Below are 22,040 nucleotides of genomic sequence, written 5' to 3'. Positions count from 1 at the left end.
AAACGAAACAAAACAGCGGTCACTGTGGTTACGCAGCCTACAATCAAGCATGTCTGTAGACTTCCGTTTCGGGGAGTTTAAATGCCTGCCATCATATTAACCCACCCAAGAAAAATCTTTAAAAGTTACGTAATAACGGGAGATTGTACGGTATTGTTGACCGGAAGACGGACAAAGAAACACTGTGGTATATATTTAATCATAGTACCGCAGAGAAACCACATCTGCGTCCACACATGGCGTTTTGTTTTTGGGGTTTATATCCTGCGTTAAATGATCCTTTGTTTACATGCAGTTCCCCCCTCTCTGCGGAAGGAGGCTTTGGTAGTGCAGTGACTCCGACCAGCTGTTTCCCGCCTTGAAAGCCATCTGATCAGCTGCACACACACACACACACACACACACACACACACACACACACACACACACACACACACACACACACACGGCCTTGCAGAGAGAAAGCAAAGGGGAGGGAGATGTGGAGAGAGAGACAGAGAGAGGTAGAGCGCCACACACAACGAGGGAACCCCATCAGCTGGAAGTCGAGTAACATTACAATTCTTATCTGCCCGAAACTACCACATTACACAGGCGAGGGATCCGCATGCTCATCTGGGATTTAACCCGTGTTTGAACACGAGATTTTTTTCCTCCCCTCGACCCCCCAAGGCCATCGATTTTCTTTTATTCTACGGAGATCGCTGTTTACAAGGGGGGGGGGGACCAAACTGGCGAGAGGCGAGCATGGAGTATTTCATGGTACCAGCTCAGAAGGTGCCCTCCTTGCAACATTTCAGGAAGACGGAGAAAGAAGTGATTGGAGGTCTTTGTAGGTACGTGTCGGCAACACGCGCTCAGCCGTCATGTGTGTATTATTGTTATTATAAGACATATGTTTGGCGTGCACGCACACGGCGCTGAGGCAACATGCTCGAGCTCATCTGTTATTGTGTACATGACCCACTCACGGTCGGCTGTGGCCATCAATTACTGGGAAACATCGGGACTATATCACGTCTGATCAATTCGGGGCACCTAGCCGAACATCGGCAACCCCACTAATGTGACATTTCTCATATTTTGCAGCGAAATCGACGTATTTTGTGGCGAACAAACATTAACCACGTGGTTCGGTGCACACCACGCTGCTGCCTCGCTTACGAGCGCATCCATGCTGTATTTATCCTTAAATTACCCCCAGGTCTGACCTATAAGGCGCTGTAGTTTGCGTAACAAGGTGTTAGGATCTACGTGCGAGCGCTGATTACCCTGGACGGGTCTATTTTTGCACCGCAATTCGTAGAAGATGTCTATTTCGCTCTCAGGGATCTGAAGTTATTGTGGGTAGTGCGGCCATGCTTGTGGCTTGAGCTCAAAGTGATGGGGGATTCTGGCGATTGTGCCTTGGTTTTTTTTTTACCGCCGTTTCGTTCGTATTTTACTACAAAGTATGTGATTGCTGTCGAAATGACGGTGCGGCGAAAGTTTAAATGGCCTTTCTGTGCGATACGTTGGCGCTACCGAGTTGTCTCCACCGCGTCGTTTCGTCCCCGCACCGCTGCCATGCTGCCTGCCGCATTGTTGTAATGGCGGAGGACACGAAAGTCTGCGCGAAACATGGAGGAGCTGTCGCGAACCACGACGACAGAGGGGGTTGTTTGATCTAATGGAGACCGAGTTCCACACGGTGTTCGGTTCGGGTAGATTTGACAATGGCGGCGAGGGGGCTTGAAAATGAAAAGTGGTGTTATTAATAAGGGGGTGTGTTTGTCGCGGAAGGCCTTTCGATACGTCCCCAAGCCTTGTTTGAAGAGGGAGGCGGAGGGATCTGCGCTTGCTGCCTTTGACGGGGGCAGTCTGGGAAATGTAGTTCTTATAATCTTCAATTCTGCATGGTGAGCCAGTCGCCATGTAAAAGGGAATATTGAGTGGTTCAAGGACCCCCCTCCATCCTAAAATAAAGTTCGGACTGATTCAACAATTTTAATTTTAACAAAATAATGAATTTGAGTCATAATCAAATTAACTAAATTACTGGTGTTATATACTGCAAGTGTACAATTTTACTGTTTCCATATAAGAGTAACTACTCTTATAGCTTTAAACTACCGGAGGGCGGCCCCAATTCCCTAATTATTACCGTGCATTATAGCTCGGGCAATGTCGATTTCCTTGCAAAATGGTAAAATCATTCATCTAGAGTCATTGAGGAATTGGGTTGGCTTTGTTAAGGCACCTGGTTCTTATCTAAGAATTAATCTGATTTAGACTTTGTCTGTTCCCTATGTAGTGTTTTATATTTGCATGTTAGGAAAAAGCCCATGCCCAGGTGGTCATGTTTTGGCAGACATTTTTGCTGGAAATGATCCTGCAGTGTGTGTACTTGTGTGCCTGCGCACTGACACACATTCTTTTTCTTCATCTGTGTATGCACACAGTTATTACTGATGTTTGTACCGAGCCAGCTGAGTCAGTACAGATAAGAGGCTTGGCTTGGTTGTTACCAGAGACACTGAGGCTGATACAGAGGATGCTGGGGGAAGAATTCTCCCCTCTGCTGTTGTACGCTGGCACAGTGTTAATATTAAAATAACCACACCTGGAGTTCCCAGCAATAGCTATTTACTACATGGTATTTTATTTGGGGTCCTTTTAAATGCCTGCACTTATTCTTTGGCAGGAAGCATTCTTTATCTTTTATTTCACAGATGCTTTTTCATTGACGTAGGGCCCCCAACAAAATGTTGCGTTCGATGCAAATAATATATTTTTTAGAATGTGTTATTTATTCGGCAGCTCACTGCAGCTCGCAATGCCGTTTTTTAAATTACATTTTCTATTCCCTGTATCATTTTGGCACATCTCACTGACTGTGTCCTCTTATGTATTGCCCTCCAGTCTGGCCAACATTCCTTTGACTCCAGAAACAGCCCGGGACCAAGAGAGGCGAATTCGCAGAGAGATCGCCAACAGCAATGAGCGTCGGCGTATGCAGAGCATCAATGCTGGGTTCCAATCACTGAAAACGCTCATCCCACACAGTGATGGGGAGAAGCTCAGCAAGGTGGGTCTCTGAAAGTTCCTCAGCAATGAGTTAAAATGAGCCTCTTCTTGCTTTTATGGTCAACTTTTTTCAACTTAATTCTGTTCATTTTCCCCCTAAAGGCTGCCATTCTGCAACAGACGGCAGAATACATTTTCACCCTGGAGCAGGAAAAGACTCGACTGTTACAGCAGAACAGCCAGCTGAAGCGAATCATACAAGTAAACCATCCGTTGTCCTCGGATGACCTGTTTGAGAGTTAAAAACGCACATGCATAACTCTGCCATTTGTTAACAGGAGTTAAGTGGCTCCTCTCCAAAGAGGAGGCGCGCGGAGGAGAAGGATGAAGGCATCGGCTCACCAGATATTCTGGAGGAGGAAAAGTCTGAGGACCTGAGGAGGGAGATGATCGAGTTGAGGCAGCAGCTGGAGAAGGAGCGCTCAGTCAGGATGATGCTTGAAGATCAGGTAAGTCCTGCAGCGTAGCTCTGGCTCGAATTTAAAGTCTGAACGTGCACCCAGACAAAGATCTTCCCGCCATGTGTGGTAGATTCGTGCCCTGGATGCTCAGTTGTACCCAGAGAAGCTAAAGGCAATTGCCCAGCAGGCCCAATCACAAAACCTGGTTCATCTGCAACCACAGAGCCAGCTGGAGAGGGACCTGACTCCAGTCCATAGCCCACAGGTCGGGATCTCTAATTTTACACAAATATTCCATTTTTGTCAACACATTTGTTATAATAATATTAATTCAACTCACAAAGAGCATGTATTCACTAAACATGTTATACTCGTACTAAAATGAGGACAAACAACAGTTTACAAAATTAAAGTACAATAACAAATCCTGCATCCAGACACTGAGTATATGACCTTGAACGTTTATTTCTATTCGTTTCATATTTTTATATCAGATTATCAGATTACCCAACAAGAGAGCATGAGTGTAAAAAGCAAGATTGGGTATTATAAGTTGGTATTTTTGACAACACAATGTTTCAGTATTAGAAGGGGTGGGGGGCAGACAGAAGACATCTGGCAGACAGATGTAACTCGACAAAAAAAAAACGTTCGACACGTTCTGAACCCTCAAGGAGAAAACTGATCCCTGCTCCCATTTCTTATGATCCCACTGAAGGAAAGATTGGGGATGGCTGACACTTGTAAAATAGAATTTGAATTATAATATGATCCCCCACCCCCTACCTGCAACCCTGTGCATATGTAGATTGCGCATCCATCATGTTGAAGGACGTTGCATTCTGAAATACGTACAAGAACACATCTAGCTGCACGTCGTCTGTCACACGTAATGGTCTTTTCCTCATTAGGTGTGTCGACAGAAAAGGGGGAGTGTGTGTGGGGGCCTGTTAAAATATCCATCTACTCTCACTGTCCTGACAGCTGGAGTATCCCTTTTCTGCGGACTTCTGCCAAATCAATCCCGTCTGTCCATCCGCTGCCTTAGAGCGGGGGTTTATATTTGACAAATGATGCCTCCCAAAGAAAATTTGGTGCATGGAAGCTTCTGAACATCTAGTCCAGCCAAGCTTTATTATGTTGGTGTTTTTAACCTTATTTATCCTTCACAACTGGTCACATGACACCACTGCTCTTTCCATCCAGGTTTTAGCGCCAGCAACACCCCCTGCTCCCACACACCATGCCACGGTCATCGTCCCAGCACCTGTCCAGGCCGTCCTGCCGCATCACGTCACCGTGGTAACCATGGGCCCGTCATCAGTTATCAACACGGTGTCCACGTCTCGGCAGAATCTGGACACTATTGTTCAAGTAAGACAGGTGGCTCCATTGCAGGCTTGCAAAATGACTAATTTGTATTTTGTGAGCGCGGCGACTGCTCTTTTTAAAGTTTTAAATGTTTGATGAAGTGAAGATACAATTAAGTTGACATTTGTATCAGCTAAATATTTTAGTATAGACCGCTGAATTCGGACTGGGTGTTATTTCGGTTTTAACCCACTAGGAGGTGCTGTTGTCGCTGGTATCACTCAGTCTAATTTTGCTCCGTTTAGGCAATCCAGCACATCGAGGGCACCCAGGCGAAGGGCTGCACCGGCGAGGAGGAGCAGCGGAGGGCGGTCATCGTCACATCAGGGCGCGTCCTGTCTGATGCCGCTGGCTCGGACACGGCCTCAAACAGCGACGGGCCCGACGACTGCTCGCTGCCATGAGTTCCCGTCGTGGTGCCACGCACGCCCTTCATGCACACACACTTAAACACACAAAAAGGTCCAAGCAGACCAGGCCTACAGAAGGCGAGATACCCACACAGTTTGCTTGTTCCGTGGACATAAACCGGGCTGGTAGGATGATAGAAGCACTCTTTTTTGTTGTTCTTTGTTTTTTTTTTTACTGTTCAGTACACACTCTTACATGTACTGTGGTAGGCAGCCTGGCTAGGTTCGCAGTTAGACACTTAAACATGAAGCCTGTTCTTCATCTAACTTTCAGTTTATTCCTCTGCTCTCTCGCTTGCCGCTACTTCCAAACTCACCTATATTCATACATGTTTAGAAAAGGTTATTAGGGACACCACTTCACTGACTGATGTACAAACTGCTTCGCCAGACTGGATCATAGATCAAACATCTGTTAAACGTCACTAGAGATCACCAGCACTCTTCTCTATATTTCTTGACTGAGCCTCGAAACAGAGAACAAGAAAAAAAAGTTGAAAGAAAGCCCAGTGGTGTGGCCTCCGCATCATCGCGCGGGTTAGCATTTTTCCTGAGATAAGAATCCTTTAAAGCTCCTTCTCTCGGCTGCGCGGAGAAACACTGTGAGTCAGCAAGACTAAAAAGTTCCACCTTTTTAGACGTCGGTTACGGAAGGAAATGTTCTGCTCTCGTGGGGCTTTCATGTTTAGTTTCTCCCTCAGCCGGTGAGCTAAAGCGATTGTACCCGGGAGAACGAATGTTTGGTTTCTTTCATGGCTGACCTTATGTGTAGCCGAAGCAACGTTCTGGAGGAGATGCTGCGCTTATCAGATAAAATCTCGTCTTTCTGTTTGTTTATTTGCTAGGTGTTGATACTAGGCTGGGTTCCTAGTATTCCCATTTATGTATATGGCATGTTTTTCATTCTGCCTGGGGAAAAAGAAAAAAACAGTGCTTTGATATTTCTTGACACCCTCCCCCCTCTAGAAGATAAAAGCACCTGGCTTGTTAAATAAGCTAATCTGTGGTCAGTCATGACTGACGTCCACAGGTGTGGGCGCGCACCCGTGTGTGTGTATGTGTGTGTGTGCGCACCCGTGTTCCGTTTCGGCGTTCTGAATCCAGCAGGGATCAGTAATGCGCCAGACTCTGGCAGTCTGTGGCAGCAACACTTTTGCCTTGAAAACGAGGCGCATGAATGTGCACGTAAGCACCTACGCGCACGCACACATATGAAACTGACATACAATCACTTGTTTGTTCAATCCGAAGGGCTAAATCCCGTTGCCCTTTGAAAATAAAAGCCCAGCGAAATGTGCCATGGATGTGACTGGGTTGACCACACATGCTCTATGCATTTCCATATATATATAAATATATATCATACATATGTCCTTTTTTGTATGCTTTTTTGTGCGGCGTACCATGCCATTTACAAGTTTTTGCATAGATTTTTCTTTGTGCTCTTTTGTTTTCTCGCTTGGAACTGTTTGATAGACATTAATGATATGTAGCGCAGAGAGGCAGCAGCTCGCCTTACCTCCAGCCCGCGGGTGCAGGGAGGCACCGTGAAGCCAGCCTTAACACAGCCCTGGGGTCCGATAGACCTGCCTGAACACTTGAGCTGGGCATTTGGTGGCCGATGGAATCCTTGTGGGCCCCCGGGTGTGTTGGAGAATATTATTCCCAGTTGTTTTTGTCCGTTTCACTCATGTTTGTTGACTTGCGTGCGCCTCAGAGATGAACAGGTTGCTGATTTATTACCAATATCCAGTCAAGCGCTCCTGAAATTTACCTTCACTGAGAATTACATGTAGGCCCGCAATTTGTTTGGCTCCCACGTGTGTAGGCGAAGAAATTCTTGTTAAAATGTTGACATTCCGTAGTGATTCTGTTTGTCTTTTATATTTTTTTCACCAAGTTTCTATGTAAACTTGATTTATACAGAAATTTATTACAATTTCTGACACATCACTGCTCTTTTGTAACTTGAAGAGTTGCTAAAGTGATTTAGACGGAACTGCCCTTTAATATCGATGTCAGCTGCACTGAAAAGACTGAAGCGTCCTTTAAATTGAAATGGCAGGAAGTATTCCCAGTACTTATGGCTAAAAGATTCCCGATACTGAAACCGTGTAAGCTCTGCTTTCTTTGCCCCTTTAAAACATCTGCATTTGAAAAGTCGTCTGCATTTTAATCCCACCTGTGCACGGCGCGGCGTCAGGGGCGATGAGTGGACATATCAGATTACTGTCGTTGGTCCAGGGATCACCAATCGGGGTCAAGATTACAAAGCACTTACTGTACTATACTGGAGTTTGCCTCGTGTGGGTCAGAGGCACCTCCACAGCTGAAGCTCTTGAGTTTTGAATACAACCCGCACAGCCGTGTCCCCCTTTACTTTCATGTACAGCCTCCTCCATCTTGTCTCGTCTGCCCATCATATCATTTAGTCCCACACAATGTTTTACGATGTCTCTGTTTCTCTTTTGTTGGTATCCCTCGTGTCATTTGGTCAGAAGCTTTTCATTGCGCCTGTCGGTGTACGGCAATCGAAAATCAATTTTTTTGTTTTTTTGTTTTTTAAGAGAAATGTTTTGGGGATAAAGAGGCTTGTGCCTTTGTAAAGACAGAATAATAAAGTTTGTACTTTGTTTTTTATACATCTGCCCGAGCGTGTCTTTGCTTTCTTTACAAAAAAAGGTTTCACTGAAAACACCAAAGAATGAACTCTCAAAGTGGCTCCTCTAGAGTGGCACCGCCGCTCACTAAATAAAGAATGAATCGTCTAAGGTCAAATATACATGAGGCTCAGCAGGTGACATCCCATGGAAACAGGAGTATTACAGATTATTACTCTACACCATAATATGTAAACACATTACTCCAGTATAACAACTGGGAATGTGCCACGCAGCACATTTCCACACATTGTGACTAGTAGTACGAGGTTACAAGCCTCTCGGGTTATTAAGTCCCTCGAATATCATTAGAATTTGTCATCTGTTTGTCGGTCTATTTATAATTTCCTTAAAATCAGTGAGAAAATGTGTTTTGGCTTATTTTGCAACCAACCAAACGCCAGCTGCCACATAACCTCCTTGGCAAAGGCGTTTAAATCTTTCTAGAAGCCTCTTGGTCAAGTGTGGTTTCATAGAATAGAGTCAGCCAACTATTATTACTCAATTATTTGCAAAACAGGCTTACAATTACATTTTTTATTGCTCTAAGCAGGCAATGTGCCAGTGCTGCCATCCATGCTTGTCTGCTAGTAAACATATTTAAAGTAAATTAACAAAATTTGTTAACCTGATTGGAGACTCTGGCCATTTCGGATGGATATAGCGTGCATGCTTTACGAAAGAAACTCCGTAATTCCATCCTCTGGCTTTATTTTACGACCGGGATGATAATTCCCAAGGAATTGTGAGTTTATGTTGAGCTCGGCGAGTCTGCCTAACCATGATAACACATTAATCCACACAACATTCAGCAGCGAGATTTCTGCGGTGGTCTCCATGTTCCAGACATTCCCTCTGTCAAGTGTGGATTGTAGCTTTGCTAACTGTTTGCATCCCACACGCTCATTTATTTCAAGCACATTTCTTCCAGTGGTTTTTTATGTGCAAATGGCAGTTATTAATTTATTAGCATTAGCAATTCTTTAAAGATATTGGAGAGTATTTGTACTGTTTTCATTTGTTAGCTTTAGTGCTATGCTTCACACTGGGGTATTACACTCTTCCAGTTTTTGAAACCTATTTTATCAAATGATAAATGGTGAGAAACTGGAAGTATCGGTGCTGAGATCCGGGTTTTGCAGCGCTGCCCTACCACCTCGTTTCAAAGGAGCGCCAGCTGCCGGCATGCGTAGTGCTGCTGTGGCACGCTGAGACTCCTGCAGCACATTGAACACAGACACCCCAGCCCCTCCACCAGCTGGCCTCTCCGTGCCCCGCCTCCTCTCTCAGCGTGCCCTTTAACCTTCCTGCCTTGGTATATATAGTCAGTGGGACAATCGGAGTTCTCCTGGCAGCCATCATGAAGGGTACAGTCTTGATCTGCTGTTTCCTCTCCCTGCTTCTCTTGCAGGCCACAGCAGGTAAGAGGTTTGACCAGTGTGTTGATCGTAAATGTGGGGATTCGGGCACAATAATAAGGGTGGTGCACCCTGGGAATGGCATTTGTTTACCTCCAAATCCTGCTGTTGAATGAAACTCATCTATTGGTTGGGGTAATCATTCTTTCCTACTTGGCTTCTCTTGCTGACACTGTTATAATGTTTAAGAAAAACCTGTCACATGGCCAAAAATGGTTGACACATGATGTTTTTTGTGTGCCAGGAATGGGACTAGATGAGCAGGAGGGCAGACAGTCAGCTGAGTATAGATGGAGACAGAAATGTTGCCCAGGACACCACGCAGGCTAAGAGCTGTCACAGTTTATAATTAAACCACTGGCACCCAGTACAAAACCACAGATATAGATGCCTCCTATTGTGAGTATTGAAGTCAGACTCAAACGCTAAAGGTGCAGCACCTCAATCTTTGATGCAACTTTCCACGCATGAAGGGGCATTTTGGAGTTCTTCATCTCCTCATACATGCCACCAGCTGATGGGGAGTCTAAGCAAGGAAAGGAGCAACACGCTGAGATTGCCTCTGGTGCATTCAAAGACGCGATCTCTTGTAGGATTTTAGTCTCGCACTGCTGCCTATTGCAGAGCCTTGTTTCCTTTGATTTTATAATATTGTTATAAGCCAGCAGGATTCGGACAATCTAACAATAAATATGGAGACATTGCGACTGTCAGATTTGTTGGGTTTGTCCCAGATTGCCAGACCGGCCTCTGGTTCTGGGCCGGAACAGTCGCGGTCACCCTTGTTTATCACCCTTGTCCGTCCTTGGACTAGCGTTGGGCTCCGCTGCCCAGGCCCAGGCCTCCATGTTCCAGGCTGCTCTCAGGTGTCTAAGATTGGAAGGCCTCCCTGAAACCCAACACTGTTCACTTCAGTTCCTCCCTCCCTCCCTCCATTTGACTCCCTGTGCCTCCCCCTCCCTGCCCCAGCCCTCCCTCCAGATATGTTGCACAGCTGCTGTCACTCTGCACTGTCACAATCACAATTTATTCCCAGCTGCTGGCCTTTTAGGGACATGCATTCCCCAGGCAGGAGGGGCCTAGCTTTGTTCAGCACTCACGCTTTTATCGCGTGTATCACAAGCTCATTGCGCCTCACTGTGTAACAACCAGTGTTATTGATTAGTTCCTCTTCTGACTCTACTGAAGTGAAGGAGAAAGCTCTGCTTGTAGTATTTCCTCAGCAGTGGAGTTCCCATTCACTCACTGGTCTTTTCCCGAAGAGATAAATCTGTAGAGTTCTTGCAGGAGGAATTGATTACAGAATCGGTGTGGCCACTGGTTCTGCAGTAGTTTTTGGAGTAGATTTTTATATCAACGTAATTCAACATGACTGCTAAATCTTTTGCTAAACCTCGAGTTTTGATTTACAAACACAAGACATTGGATCTCCTCTTTAGCTCCTCAAACCACAACTCTAAGTCATTCTTAATGCAGTAAAATACTTTTGAAGCGCTCTCCACATAATCCCGTCCTTTAGTGGGTGACATATCTGGGGCATCCCTGCTCCTGTAATGAAGAGACACCCCCACACATGCCCAAGTGCCTCACTACGCTGTCCGCCCCAGCTCACCCTCCAAGGGCACCTGACATCCTTCCTTGGCTTTCTAACAGGACCGCAGGGATATGAGGCACCAGATCATCACCTCCTCCTGAGGTGCCTTTGCCAATCCGCCATCCCTTCAACCTATTTGCAGTCTTCATTTTAGCTGTCAGTTAACTGTTAGAGGTCTCGAAATATGCATGTCGCTCCGAGGACCCGTGATTAATGTCAATAGTTGCAGGCCATTGTTACAAACAATCCCTGTTGCTAAACTCCTACATGTTATGCGTGTTTAACAAATGCAGAACTAGTGCTCATGAAGTAATCCAGCTGGAATGTTGAAGTGCAGATGTTAAGATGTAACGTGCTTTGTAGAGGAACATCAGCACTACACTTTACACAAGTGTCACTCGTACAGTAGCGTCAACATGAGCAGCTTGTATATTACCCCATCGACCTGAGAGATTCGCATGTTTTCAGGGTCTCTGCAATGACAGTAAAAGCCTTAAAATAGTCTGCAGCCGTCCAGCCCCGTCCCTACATCTTCTGACCCATTGTGGGTCTATTTTGGACTATGGGGGAGTACTAGCTCCACGAGTTGTACCACCTGTTGCCATCTGTGGCTTCTAGTCCCCGAGTACTTAATAAACTCCGCTGACTGCCACCACACTAACTACTGCCAGACAAAGCTCTGTGCAGTTTTATGGCTACACACCCATGCAGCCTTCAAAAGGCATCCTCAGAGGAAAACAAGGTTCATTAAATCTTCAATTTAATGCGATCTGACAATCAGCACCCTTTAAATGTGAATGAAATCGATGACTCCGTGTGGTTCTTTCCTGTGGAACCCCCCCCCCACTTGGTCTTCCATAAAGGTTATCGTGATAGATCCTCAGCTGGGGTTTCCACAACGGCTGTGCTCCTGCTGATCAGTTTAATTTAATTTGCCTCCACTGGACAGCAAGCGGAATATAGACCCTGAGGTTTCACACGTGGGCCTGGTATAAATAGTGTAAATGCACAGGATTATATGCACGAAGGCTCTTAATTGTTAGTGATGAATAAAATGAATTGGTTAATGCTGCTCCGTAGAAGCTGTCGTTACACTCACTTATAGCTGTTGAGCAGCATTCCATCTGAAGTCAACTATCTATAGTTGAAGCATGACAGCCCAGGCTTAAATCGCTAATGTTCCAACTGGATGCGCTGATGCTGCCAAAATGTTTCTCCAAACTCAGGGAGGGTTGTGTGGCAACGGGCTCACTAAGGACACAGGGTCCTGGACATCTGTGTCCAGGATTCAACTCCCCCATGGCGCCTGCACTGTTAATTTCCATCTGATGCAAGGCCGGTCGTCCACGGGCAACACCACCTCTCTGATCTTTGCAGAGCCCCAGAACAGCCCAGCGGTCCAGGACTGGCCCCATCTCAAGGTGTCAACACAGCCACAGAGGTTAAGGCGCTCTCGGGGGGATAATGTTAAAAGACGAGAGTCTTCTGGAGATGAGTCAAGTTACACTAGCTTGAGTAAGCATTAGCTGTATTCTCGACACCAAAGCGCATCCTGTATCGTACCCATGGAAACCATAGCTGACCCATAACAAACACCCTTAAATCCTAGATTTGTCTGCCCTTCCAGTGCAGACGATCCTCTAAATTTAGATGCAAATGTCACTTCCAAATTGCACTGATAGCAGCTCATTTTTCACATACACTGGCCAATGGTGTATCCTGATTGTTGTATCATCTGTTTTATTTAGCCAGCCTTATTTTTATTTTGTACAATAGATTCGTGCATACTTGGCAATGCATTTAATCTTCACTGACCTGCTCACAAGCAAACCTTTGGTCTCCCACTTTAAACCGCTAAATTTGGAGTAAAGGGTAGAATTGGATCACTAAATTCTCATCTTCTCCGTTATGCAGGATTTTTATACCGGACCTATTAATAAAGAGAAGAATATACACAGAGGATGAAAATGAAAATGAAAGAGATAAATTGTCCATATTGGCGATGGCAGTGCTCAGACCCTTCGGTCTCCCGGGTGCCAAACTCTTGGTTCTACTCCGTGCTGGAAGCAGTATTACACGGGCTTATTTTTGGCAGGTTGACTTGGAGAGAATCAGCGGTGCTCCGCTGTGGTGTGTTCAGCTGCATAGGAGCAACAGTTGAGCTCTTAATTAAGGCTTGAGCCATTAATATTTACTGGTGGTGGCAGGGTGTCTTTAAATCGCAGTACAGAAAACTCAGCATCGCTTTTTCCCCTTTAGTATTTGTTGCTTTTCCTTTTTTTTGACACACAGTTTACAACATCAAGAGTCACTTTTTAAAATTTGGCTCCAGTTTCCTTTGTTTAGCTCGCCCATGCCAGTAGTCTCACCACCAGCCTGGGCCAAAGCAAAAACACTGTATTATACTTTCAATGCAATTGACTAATAAAATGTTTTTGTAATTGGATGCATCATTGATCATAACTCTCATAATTTGGAAAGTTTGCATTCAAATTTCTGGAAATGTGTTTTAAAAATGTAGCACTTAAATTGTACTAAATGCTTCCAGTTGTATCATTCTCCATGGGCCTGTTCACTAAACTAAATGCACTAAATGTGCCACAACATAAACATTTATAGGTGATATTGCCTCAGGAGCCTCTGGAAATTGGCATTACATCATTGTGTGTGTTCCCAATTACAATTGGATGGCTTGTAATGATCTCTGCAGCTGCTTTGGGCTTTAATATTTACAAAAAATGTTTTCAATACCTTTAAGATTCCCTAACAACTCTATTACAGGGTGTCTGGTTGCTTGGATATGACCAGCATGAGCACGTGAATCAGGAAGACTTCCCAAATGCTTCTATATATAGCACATAGCCGTAGTAGGTTTGTTTAGAATGGGAGGGGTCACGGTGTGTTTAGGGAGCCCAGGCACACAAGGGCAGCTACACCGTGTCATGAATCTGTGATAGGTGGATAAATATAGAGGAGGGAAAAAGGAATTCTACACCAGGGTGTCGTTCTGTACATTTTTATGCCGTCCTCACAGTGAAAGAGGGGAAGTTCCCCTTTATCTGTCTCTCTACATCTGCTGATGCTACAAAGCCCCTAGTGATGCCTGACAAGTGTCGTTGTTTATTTTCAGTGTTTACTTTCTAAATTAAGCACTCCGGCTCCAACTCCAGCAATCCGAGATGCTCAAAAGTAGACATGAGTCACTGCTGGGCCGAGGCGTCCCCCCCACACACACGTACGGTTTTGCGCCATCGTAGCGGCGCCGTCGTGCTGCCTTCACTTGCATCCAAACGTTACCAGCTATTGTTCATGCAGCTTTTAAAAGCTTTTGCACTTGAGTCCTGAGTGTTACTGGTACAGAATGCTGTGGTTCTTCAGGCTATTTCCCAGCTTCTTTTAACTATGAGCACTCAGGGTTTGTGCTTCCAAATATAATAAAATGTGCAGACAGCTGAGGTTTTATAGACAAAATCAAAGCTCCCAGAGTCCCACAGCAGAGTGAAAATATTGGCTGTGTCTGTTTTGATACTTACCCTTGTGTAAAACTGTCTTTACTATCAATCATCATGGTGATGCACCTTAATTCCCAGCAGCAGCAGCAGCAGCAGCAGCAGCAGCAGCAGCAGCAGCAGCAGCAGCAGCAGCAGCAGCAGCAGCAGCAGCAGCAGCAGCAGCAGCAGCAGCAGCAGCAGCATTTGCTGCCTGATGAGGAGCAGCACCCTCAGCCCCGGTAGTTTAATCGAGCCGAAGCTAAAGGCAGGTTTTTCTGTCTTTGCAGAGGAAGAAGATTTCACCTCCACCCTCAGAGACAGATCTCACATTGACGAAACGCTGCGACTCGCAACTGAGGAAAAATCCAGGGACTATGCAGGTGATGGTCAAGAAGGATGCTTGCTGATCTCTTTTCAAATGATAATATTAAGGGAGGGGGGGGGGGTTATGAAAGCAGCTAATCTTTAGAGGTACAAACCTCTAAGTCCTTCCTCTGTTTCACCCTCTTTTCCTGTGTTTCTTGTCCTTTAGCTGCTCTTGAGAGGTTGAGGAAGATCTACCACACGTCCATCAAGCCGATGGAGCAGGCCTACAAGTACAATGAGCTGAGGCAGCACGAGATCTCAGGTATCCCAGGGGCCTCAACCACATCTGCACTGCTCTGAAGCGTGGGCTTTTCAGTTTGAGTTGCTTTGGTGACTGATTTGTTGACTTGTTAGTAGACACATAAGGTAATGGTCCTTTTTTATTATCATTCTTTCTATACTACACTATAACTGGCTGTCTCTTATGCACAGATTGTTTTAAAATGACTTCATTGTTTAATTTAAAACATTTAAGGAAGCACTATCGCTCAATCCAAAATACTTTACAATATTTCTTCCCCTTTTCTTCTGTTTCTCATTGTTTAAATATCCCTGTTTTCACTTGTGGACAGTAAGCATTAACATAACCCCCCCCCCCTCCAACAAACCCACATTTAAATTAAAGTCATCTTTTTGTGTCTCTCCTGGCCTGCATGCAAGCTTCCTGTTCCCCACGTCTATCATGCCTGTAAGTTTCCTAAACGGTTCACGTGGGCCAAAGGCAGCGTCCATGTTTGACACGTCCGGTCAAACATGGGACCGACCTTTTCCTGCACATCGATACTCTATCGCTCCCTGATATTTCTCAACCCTCACACCCTCACTCTGCTCCACCTCCATCTAACAGCCTACCCCGGAAGAACCCTGGGGGACACCGCCACAGGTGGGTGAGGGCGGGACTTATTTATGCATGGCACTGCCTGAGGTGCTTTGGCCTTCTTCTCCCCCTCAATCATCATCATCATCATCATCATCATTGTCGTCATCGTGCATCTTTCGTTTTGGTGGTTTGGTCAAATTGAATCAAAGCCGATGAGATCCGACCTTGTTCCCACCTGTGAATCAAAAAAACTCTTTTGAGAGTTTTAATCAAACCTCGGCTTCAAAGAATTAAATGGGAAGAAATGCAAATCCAACAAAGGCAAAAGCACTGAAAGGTAACAGAGAGATATCAGACTTGAGTGTAGAGTGTATGACGTTCGGGGGGGGGGGGGGGGCATGTGCAGCTGTGGCTTTAGTAGGTTCAAATGGGCAACTTAACTTTAGGGAATGGTTCTGTATTATACGATCCTGCTACCTGCCCACCTGACATCACGTCCACCCAAACACTACAAATCCGCTCTGAAGGCCCCGTGCAGGCTCACCTGTGCCAGATTAACGCAGCAGCTTTGCCGTGCCATTAAAACGAAATAACAGTCTTCTTGCATTCATCTGCCAGGTCACTTTTTAAGCACCTAAATTCTCCTTTTCCGTAGATTTAAAATCAACGTGCATCTTTGTGGCCTCAATGTAGACAACTTAGCCCACTGTGGAGAGATCCCTTTAGATAGATAGATGCAGTTAGTCCAGCCAAGCTGTTTGTTCATTGATCCTCTTGGAACATTGTGATGAACTCGGCGGGTGTTTCGTGATTCCTGCGCTCAGCTGAGGCTCTGGTAACTCTTGTCACTGCTTGACTAACAGATGGGGAGATCACCTCCAAACCCATGGTGCTGTTCCTGGGACCCTGGAGTGTAGGAAAGTCTTCCATGATCAATTACCTCCTGGGCCTGCAAGACAGCCCCTATCAGCTCTACACAGGTGCGGTGAAAGTGCTGGATTTACATGGTGGCGATGGAGGGTTGTTGTTTTTTTTGTCATTTTAAATTAATTTGTCTTTAGGAGCGGAGCCTACTACCTCTGAGTTCACTGTCATTATGCACGGCGAGAAGATCCGCTCTGTTGAGGGGATCGTAATGGCCGCGGACAGCTCCCGGTCCTTCTCTCCCCTTGAGAAGTTTGGTCAAAACTTCCTGGAAAAGCTGATAGGTATCGAGATGCCCCACAAGCTGCTGGAACGTGTGACGTTTGTGGACACACCAGGCATCATTGAGAACCGGAAGCAGCAGGAGAGAGGTAAGAACGGAGGTTTTTTCAGATTTTCGACAAGCTGTAAGCCAGTGTACGTGTATGTAATGAGCTATCTTTCCTCTGTCCAGGCTATCCTTTCAATGATGTCTGCCAGTGGTTCATTGATCGTGCTGATTTGATCTTTGTGGTGTTTGACCCCACCAAGCTGGACGTTGGTCTGGAGCTGGAGATGCTCTTCCGACAGCTGAAGGGGCGCGAATCCCAGATCCGCATTATCCTGAACAAGGCTGACAACCTGGCCACACAGGATCTGATGAGAGTCTATGGCGCTCTCTTTTGGAGCTTGGCCCCCCTCATTAACGTGACCGAACCCCCTCGCGTTTACGTCAGCTCCTTCTGGCCATATGACTACGCGCCTGAAACTAGCCGTGACCTTTTCAAAAAAGAGGAGATCTCCCTCCTGGAAGATCTGAACCAGGTGATCGAAAATCGCATGGAGAACAAGATTGCCTTCATCCGCCAGCATGGCATTCGCGTGCGCATCCACGGCCTGCTGGTAGACCGCTATGTCCAGACCTTTAAAGAGAAGATGAGCTTCTTCAGTGACCCTGAACTAGTCTTCAAGGAGATAGTCGACGACCCAGACAAGTTCTACATTTTCAAATCCATCCTAGCCAAGACCAACGTCAGCAAGTTCGACCTTCCCAACCGCGACGCTTACCGCGACTTCTTTGGCATCAACCCCATCGCCAACTTCAAGCCATTAACGTCTCAGTGCTCCTACATTGGAGGCTGTCTGCTGGACAAGATTGAGAGAGCAATCACCAACGAGCTTCCTGCTCTTCTAAGCAGCATTAACTCTGGGAAGCAGCCTGGTTTATCCTCCTGTGAGGCCACCGGCTGTGGCGAGAAGCCGAAGAATCGCTACCGGAAGAACTGAGGGAAACCAAAATAACTTGTGAGGAGGAAGTTAGAGGAGGAAAAGGGGGTCTGGTGGAAACCAGCCCTGTTTCGTTGGAATGCCTGTAATTTTGAGGAGACGGAGGAAAAGAGATTAGTGTTTAGTGAGTTTTTCCTCAGGGGAATGTGGGGACTTTGGGAATGATTCAGATAGGAGGGGGGGGCATGTCATTGTCTGATAAGGCAGCTTAAAGACACAAGTCCTGAAGAAACAAGAACAGACCGCCGATCACAGAGCTTTGTTTCAATACATGCCCTCCTCTCTCCCTTGCACAATCACGCTTGGCTGTTTGGGGTTTGTGGCTTTGGAAACGAATGATGTGGAAAAAAAAAACAAAGAAAAAGAATAAAAATTGAAAATCCTTAAACTGAAAAGAATAAAAACACCATCTCCCTTGTATGTGAATAAAATGGGAAAAGTCGAAACAGTAGTTGCAAATTTGTGTTGTAAAATCTTGAAACACACATAAATGTCTATTCCATAAATTGCACAAGTTGTTTTTGAACAGGCCTTTTTGTGGACACCATAAAGGCCTTTGGATCCTCGCTAAAACCCTTGGCTTTAAAGAACAAAGTTGCATGTTAGGTGTCATGTGCACATTTAACAGATGCATGAACTTCCTCCTAACAAAGATATTTCTTGATGACTCTAAAAGATGAACAAAATTCCCACATCGTGCTCGGTTGTTGACCACCTGTAGAATGAGCAGTATGAACCTGTCAGAGGTCAGGGATCAAGGGTCAGACTCTCCTGAACTGGGAGGATATGTTGATTGTTTTTATCCTTAACTGTTACATTATTTTATGTTTATTTCTTTAATGAAAGTCTTTACATTTCTTATTAATCTGAATTACCTGGAACGCGATGAATATTTTCATCCTTTTTGATTGATAGGAAAGATGAGAAACTTTTTAGTGAATACCTGCCAAGCAAACCTGCCATAAATAAGTTTAACAACCATTGCTGCAAAATTATGGTATAAGAGCTTTATTGGGTCAGAAAAGGAAGGGTGAAAATGGAGGACTTTTGAGTTGAACCCTGACCTCTGTGAAATGAGGGTTGTCCCAAATGCTAACTTTTATAGCAGTGATGATTTCACAATGCAAGTGATAATTGCATGTCCTGCTTTAAGCCTGCCGCGGGGAGGATGCAAAAGTATGACAGAATATCCTACACCAGCATACCAAAATGTCGTTGTTTTCATTTCACTGCCATTGTTAAGCTAATTCACTGACATCCACACTTCCACATCCCTTCTTACCATTTACTAGCCACAGTCTTTTGAGATTTGTTTTGTTCAATTACTAACATTTTTCACATTGAAAGAAGTAGCACTAAGTCAGATTTCCTTCTCTCTCTCTCTCTCTCTCTCTCTCTCTCTGTGTGTGTGTGTGTGTGTGTGTGTGTGTGTGTGAACGGCGTGAGTGAGCGCACGTGTGTGTCGAGTTAGAATTATTGGGACTGTTAGACTCATAAAATCCCACGATTTACTGACACAAGGCATCGTTCTATAACATTGGATTGTCTTTATATTTGTGTGTGTGTGTGTGCGTGCGTGTGTGTGTGTGTGTGTGTGTGTGTGGGTGAGTGTGTGCGGGTGAGTGAGTGTGCGCGCGTGTTTTGTCGTGTATGATTTCACTGCAGGTGCAGAACATGGCCACTAGAGTGCGCTGCGTAAATGTGTAAAAAAGACGTTTGCAGACCACTTGTGCTCATAGCAACAGTTAGAATAATGGCTTGTTTGGATGTGCTTTTGGTGAATTAATTCTTTCTTTACTTGTTAATTAGACCTGGAATAGGGGTGTGTCCTTAGTAATTTTTTCACTTACTCTGCTATACAATTTAAAGTAATCTAGAACTAATATTGAAAGCGTGATAATTAAGAATAAAGATTTTTGTCTGACTAGATAGTGAATCCTTGTGGTTGTCTGACAGATTAATCGGAATCATCCATCTCCCCCCAGAACATTCTCTTTAACAGCCGCATTCTTTTTATCCTTCCTCTTTGTCCATTTTGACAATTCATAGTCTTCAATCTGCAACAAACCACTTTAAATATAATTTAATATTTTGACCTGAGGCAAAAAACCAAACCAAAACATTGAATTTCACACAAGACATGTTTTATTTCCTTCTTTGTTTTTGCAGCAGGTTGTTTACAGTGTCCCCCAAAGGGATGCAACCCCATGCAAAAATAGTCTTTTAAACTACAAACACAAAGGTTTTAGGGCTTTATATCCTGTGTGATGAGGGTAAATGGGCGTGTCTTCAAATGGTAAGCTATACAGTATTAATAATAATTTTTAAAAAATAAATAAATAAATATATATATATATATATATATATATATATATATATATATATATAAATCTCTTCCTCGCCCTCCTGGGCGGTGCCTCCTTCCTTCAGACTCGGGTCCTCTACCAGAGGCCTGGGAGTCTGAGGGTTCTGCACAGGATCTTAGCTGTTACTAGGACATCTACTCAGCTTGGGTGTTACTGCCCCTAGTGTCCCGATCACCACTGGGACCACTGTTGCCTTCATGCCCCACATTCTCTCCATCTCCTCCTTCAGCCCTTGGTACTTCTCCAGCTTCTAGTGTTCCTTCTTCCTGATGTTGCTATCACTCGGGATTGCTACATCTATCACCACCACTGTCTTCCGGTGTTTATCCACCACCACTATGTCAGGCTGGTTGGCCACCACCATCTTGTCAGTCTGGATCTGGAAGTCCCACAGGATCTTGGCCTGCTTGTTCTCCACCACTTTCGGGGGTGTCTCCCACCTGGTCCCTGGGACCTCCAGTCCATACTTAGTGCAGATGTTCCTGTACACTATGCCAGCCACCTGGTTATGCCGTTCCATGTATGCTTTGCCTGCTAGCATCTTGCACCCTGCTGTGATGTGCTGGACTGTCTCAGGGGCGTCTCCACACAGTCTGCACCTGGGGTCTTGTCTGGTATGGTAGACCCTGGCCTCTATTGCTCTGGTGCTCAGGGCCTGTTCTTGTGCAGCCATGAGTAGTGCCTCTGTGCTGTCTTTCAGCCCGGCCTTTGTCAGCCACTGGTATGTTTTCTCGATATCAGCCACTTCCTCAATTTGTCGGTGGTACATTCCATGCATTGGCTTGTCCTTCCATGATAGCCCCTCAGGTTCCTCCTCCTTGGTGGGCTTTTGTTGCCTGAGGCATTCACTCAGCAGTGGGTCAGTGGGGGCCATCTTCTTGATGTATTCTTGGAGGCTTGTTGCTTGTTGTTGTTGTTGTTGTGTGTATATATATATATGTGTGTGTGTGTGTGTGTGTGTGTGTGTGTGTGTGTGTGTGTGTGTGTGTGTGTGTGTGTGTGTATAACTGTTACACCAGGGAAGAGATGGAGGCTGTTCATAATTGAGCTGTCCCTAAATTATGCACTAATGACGGTCCAAAAACAGATCCCCACCCTTCTCTAAACACGTGGTCACTACGTGCGAGTGCCCAGTGCGTGCACGTACAGCTCCGCCCTCCCATCGGTCCTTCTGGTTTCCTCTCCCTGCTGAACACGCACAAGAGCGTCAAGTCCAGTCTCGCCGGTAAGAAACGGAAGTTCTCTGATAATTTTTCAAAATAAATGACTTTTACGTTTATCAGCGTCTGTTGTTTCAGCGGTCATTTTGAGATATAAAGTGTCAGATCAGTGAGTAGTAGGAAATAATTTTTATGTTTTGGATGTTGGGTGGAGATCATTCGACAAAGAACTTGGGCCAATTACCTGCTGATAGTTACATAGACATTCTGGTGTTTTAATCAAGAAGAAAAAGATGGCAATCGAAGAATAATAGTATATAGTATAAAGGTTTAAAACAACCTTGGTAAATATACATTCATTATAAGGAGTATCTTTATATATAGCAGCAAGTTTATATATATATATATATATATATATATATATATATATATATATATATATATATATATATATATATATATATATATATATATAAATATTGTCTATATATATTCATATATAGACTATATATATATAAACTGCTTAAGTCCCTTTTGAAAATGTAGCTAAAATTATTACATCCACTTCCTACACATTCGAAGCCAGAATGTATCTCTATACCTAGATAGGCCCTAATCATACAAGAATTTAAATAAAACCCACAGGAAATTGTCAAAGATTCCCTATAGGACAAAGGATAAAGAGAAATAATTGTAAACGTTTTTCCATAATTTACAAATGGCTATT

At 44.8% G+C, this 22,040-nt stretch overlaps 2 protein-coding genes across 7 annotated transcripts; both read left to right on the top strand.

The window, feature by feature from the left end:
- Nucleotides 1-419: 419 nt before the first annotated feature.
- Nucleotides 420-7,892, top strand: tfap4 (transcription factor AP-4 (activating enhancer binding protein 4)). Of its 3 annotated transcripts, none has more exons than XM_003964665.3 (7): nucleotides 420-836; nucleotides 2,902-3,067; nucleotides 3,169-3,267; nucleotides 3,345-3,515; nucleotides 3,598-3,732; nucleotides 4,674-4,841; nucleotides 5,084-7,892. In XM_003964665.3, the coding sequence occupies exons 1-7, from the start codon at nucleotides 748-750 to the stop codon at nucleotides 5,240-5,242; spliced, it is 987 nt and encodes a 328-aa protein (XP_003964714.2). In that variant the 5' UTR covers nucleotides 420-747; the 3' UTR covers nucleotides 5,243-7,892. The 3 variants fall into 3 exon arrangements, with proteins under 3 accessions (XP_003964714.2, XP_029692423.1, XP_029692422.1); XM_029836562.1 differs by lacking the exon at nucleotides 420-836 and adding an exon at nucleotides 889-1,898; XM_029836563.1 differs by lacking the exons at nucleotides 420-836; nucleotides 3,598-3,732 and adding an exon at nucleotides 877-1,898.
- Nucleotides 7,893-9,202: 1,310 nt separating this feature from the next.
- On the top strand, nucleotides 9,203-18,235 carry srl (sarcalumenin). 4 transcript variants are annotated; one of them, XM_029836726.1, is made up of 8 exons: nucleotides 9,699-9,725; nucleotides 12,147-12,435; nucleotides 14,699-14,791; nucleotides 14,944-15,039; nucleotides 15,625-15,660; nucleotides 16,461-16,577; nucleotides 16,659-16,892; nucleotides 16,976-18,235. In XM_029836726.1, exons 1-8 carry the CDS (start codon nucleotides 9,714-9,716, stop codon nucleotides 17,785-17,787), a joined length of 1,689 nt encoding a protein of 562 aa, XP_029692586.1. In that variant the 5' UTR covers nucleotides 9,699-9,713; the 3' UTR covers nucleotides 17,788-18,235. The 4 variants fall into 4 exon arrangements, with proteins under 4 accessions (XP_003964691.1, XP_003964690.1, XP_029692586.1 ...); XM_003964642.2 differs by lacking the exons at nucleotides 9,699-9,725; nucleotides 12,147-12,435 and adding an exon at nucleotides 9,203-9,329; XM_029836727.1 differs by lacking the exon at nucleotides 15,625-15,660.
- The last annotated feature ends 3,805 nt before the right edge of the window (nucleotides 18,236-22,040 follow it).

The sequence above is a fragment of the Takifugu rubripes genome, chromosome 5, assembly GCF_901000725.2.
Source record: "Takifugu rubripes chromosome 5, fTakRub1.2, whole genome shotgun sequence".
NCBI classification, from domain to species: Eukaryota; Metazoa; Chordata; class Actinopteri; order Tetraodontiformes; family Tetraodontidae; genus Takifugu; species Takifugu rubripes.
This window is presented reverse-complemented; position numbering and strand designations above follow the sequence as displayed.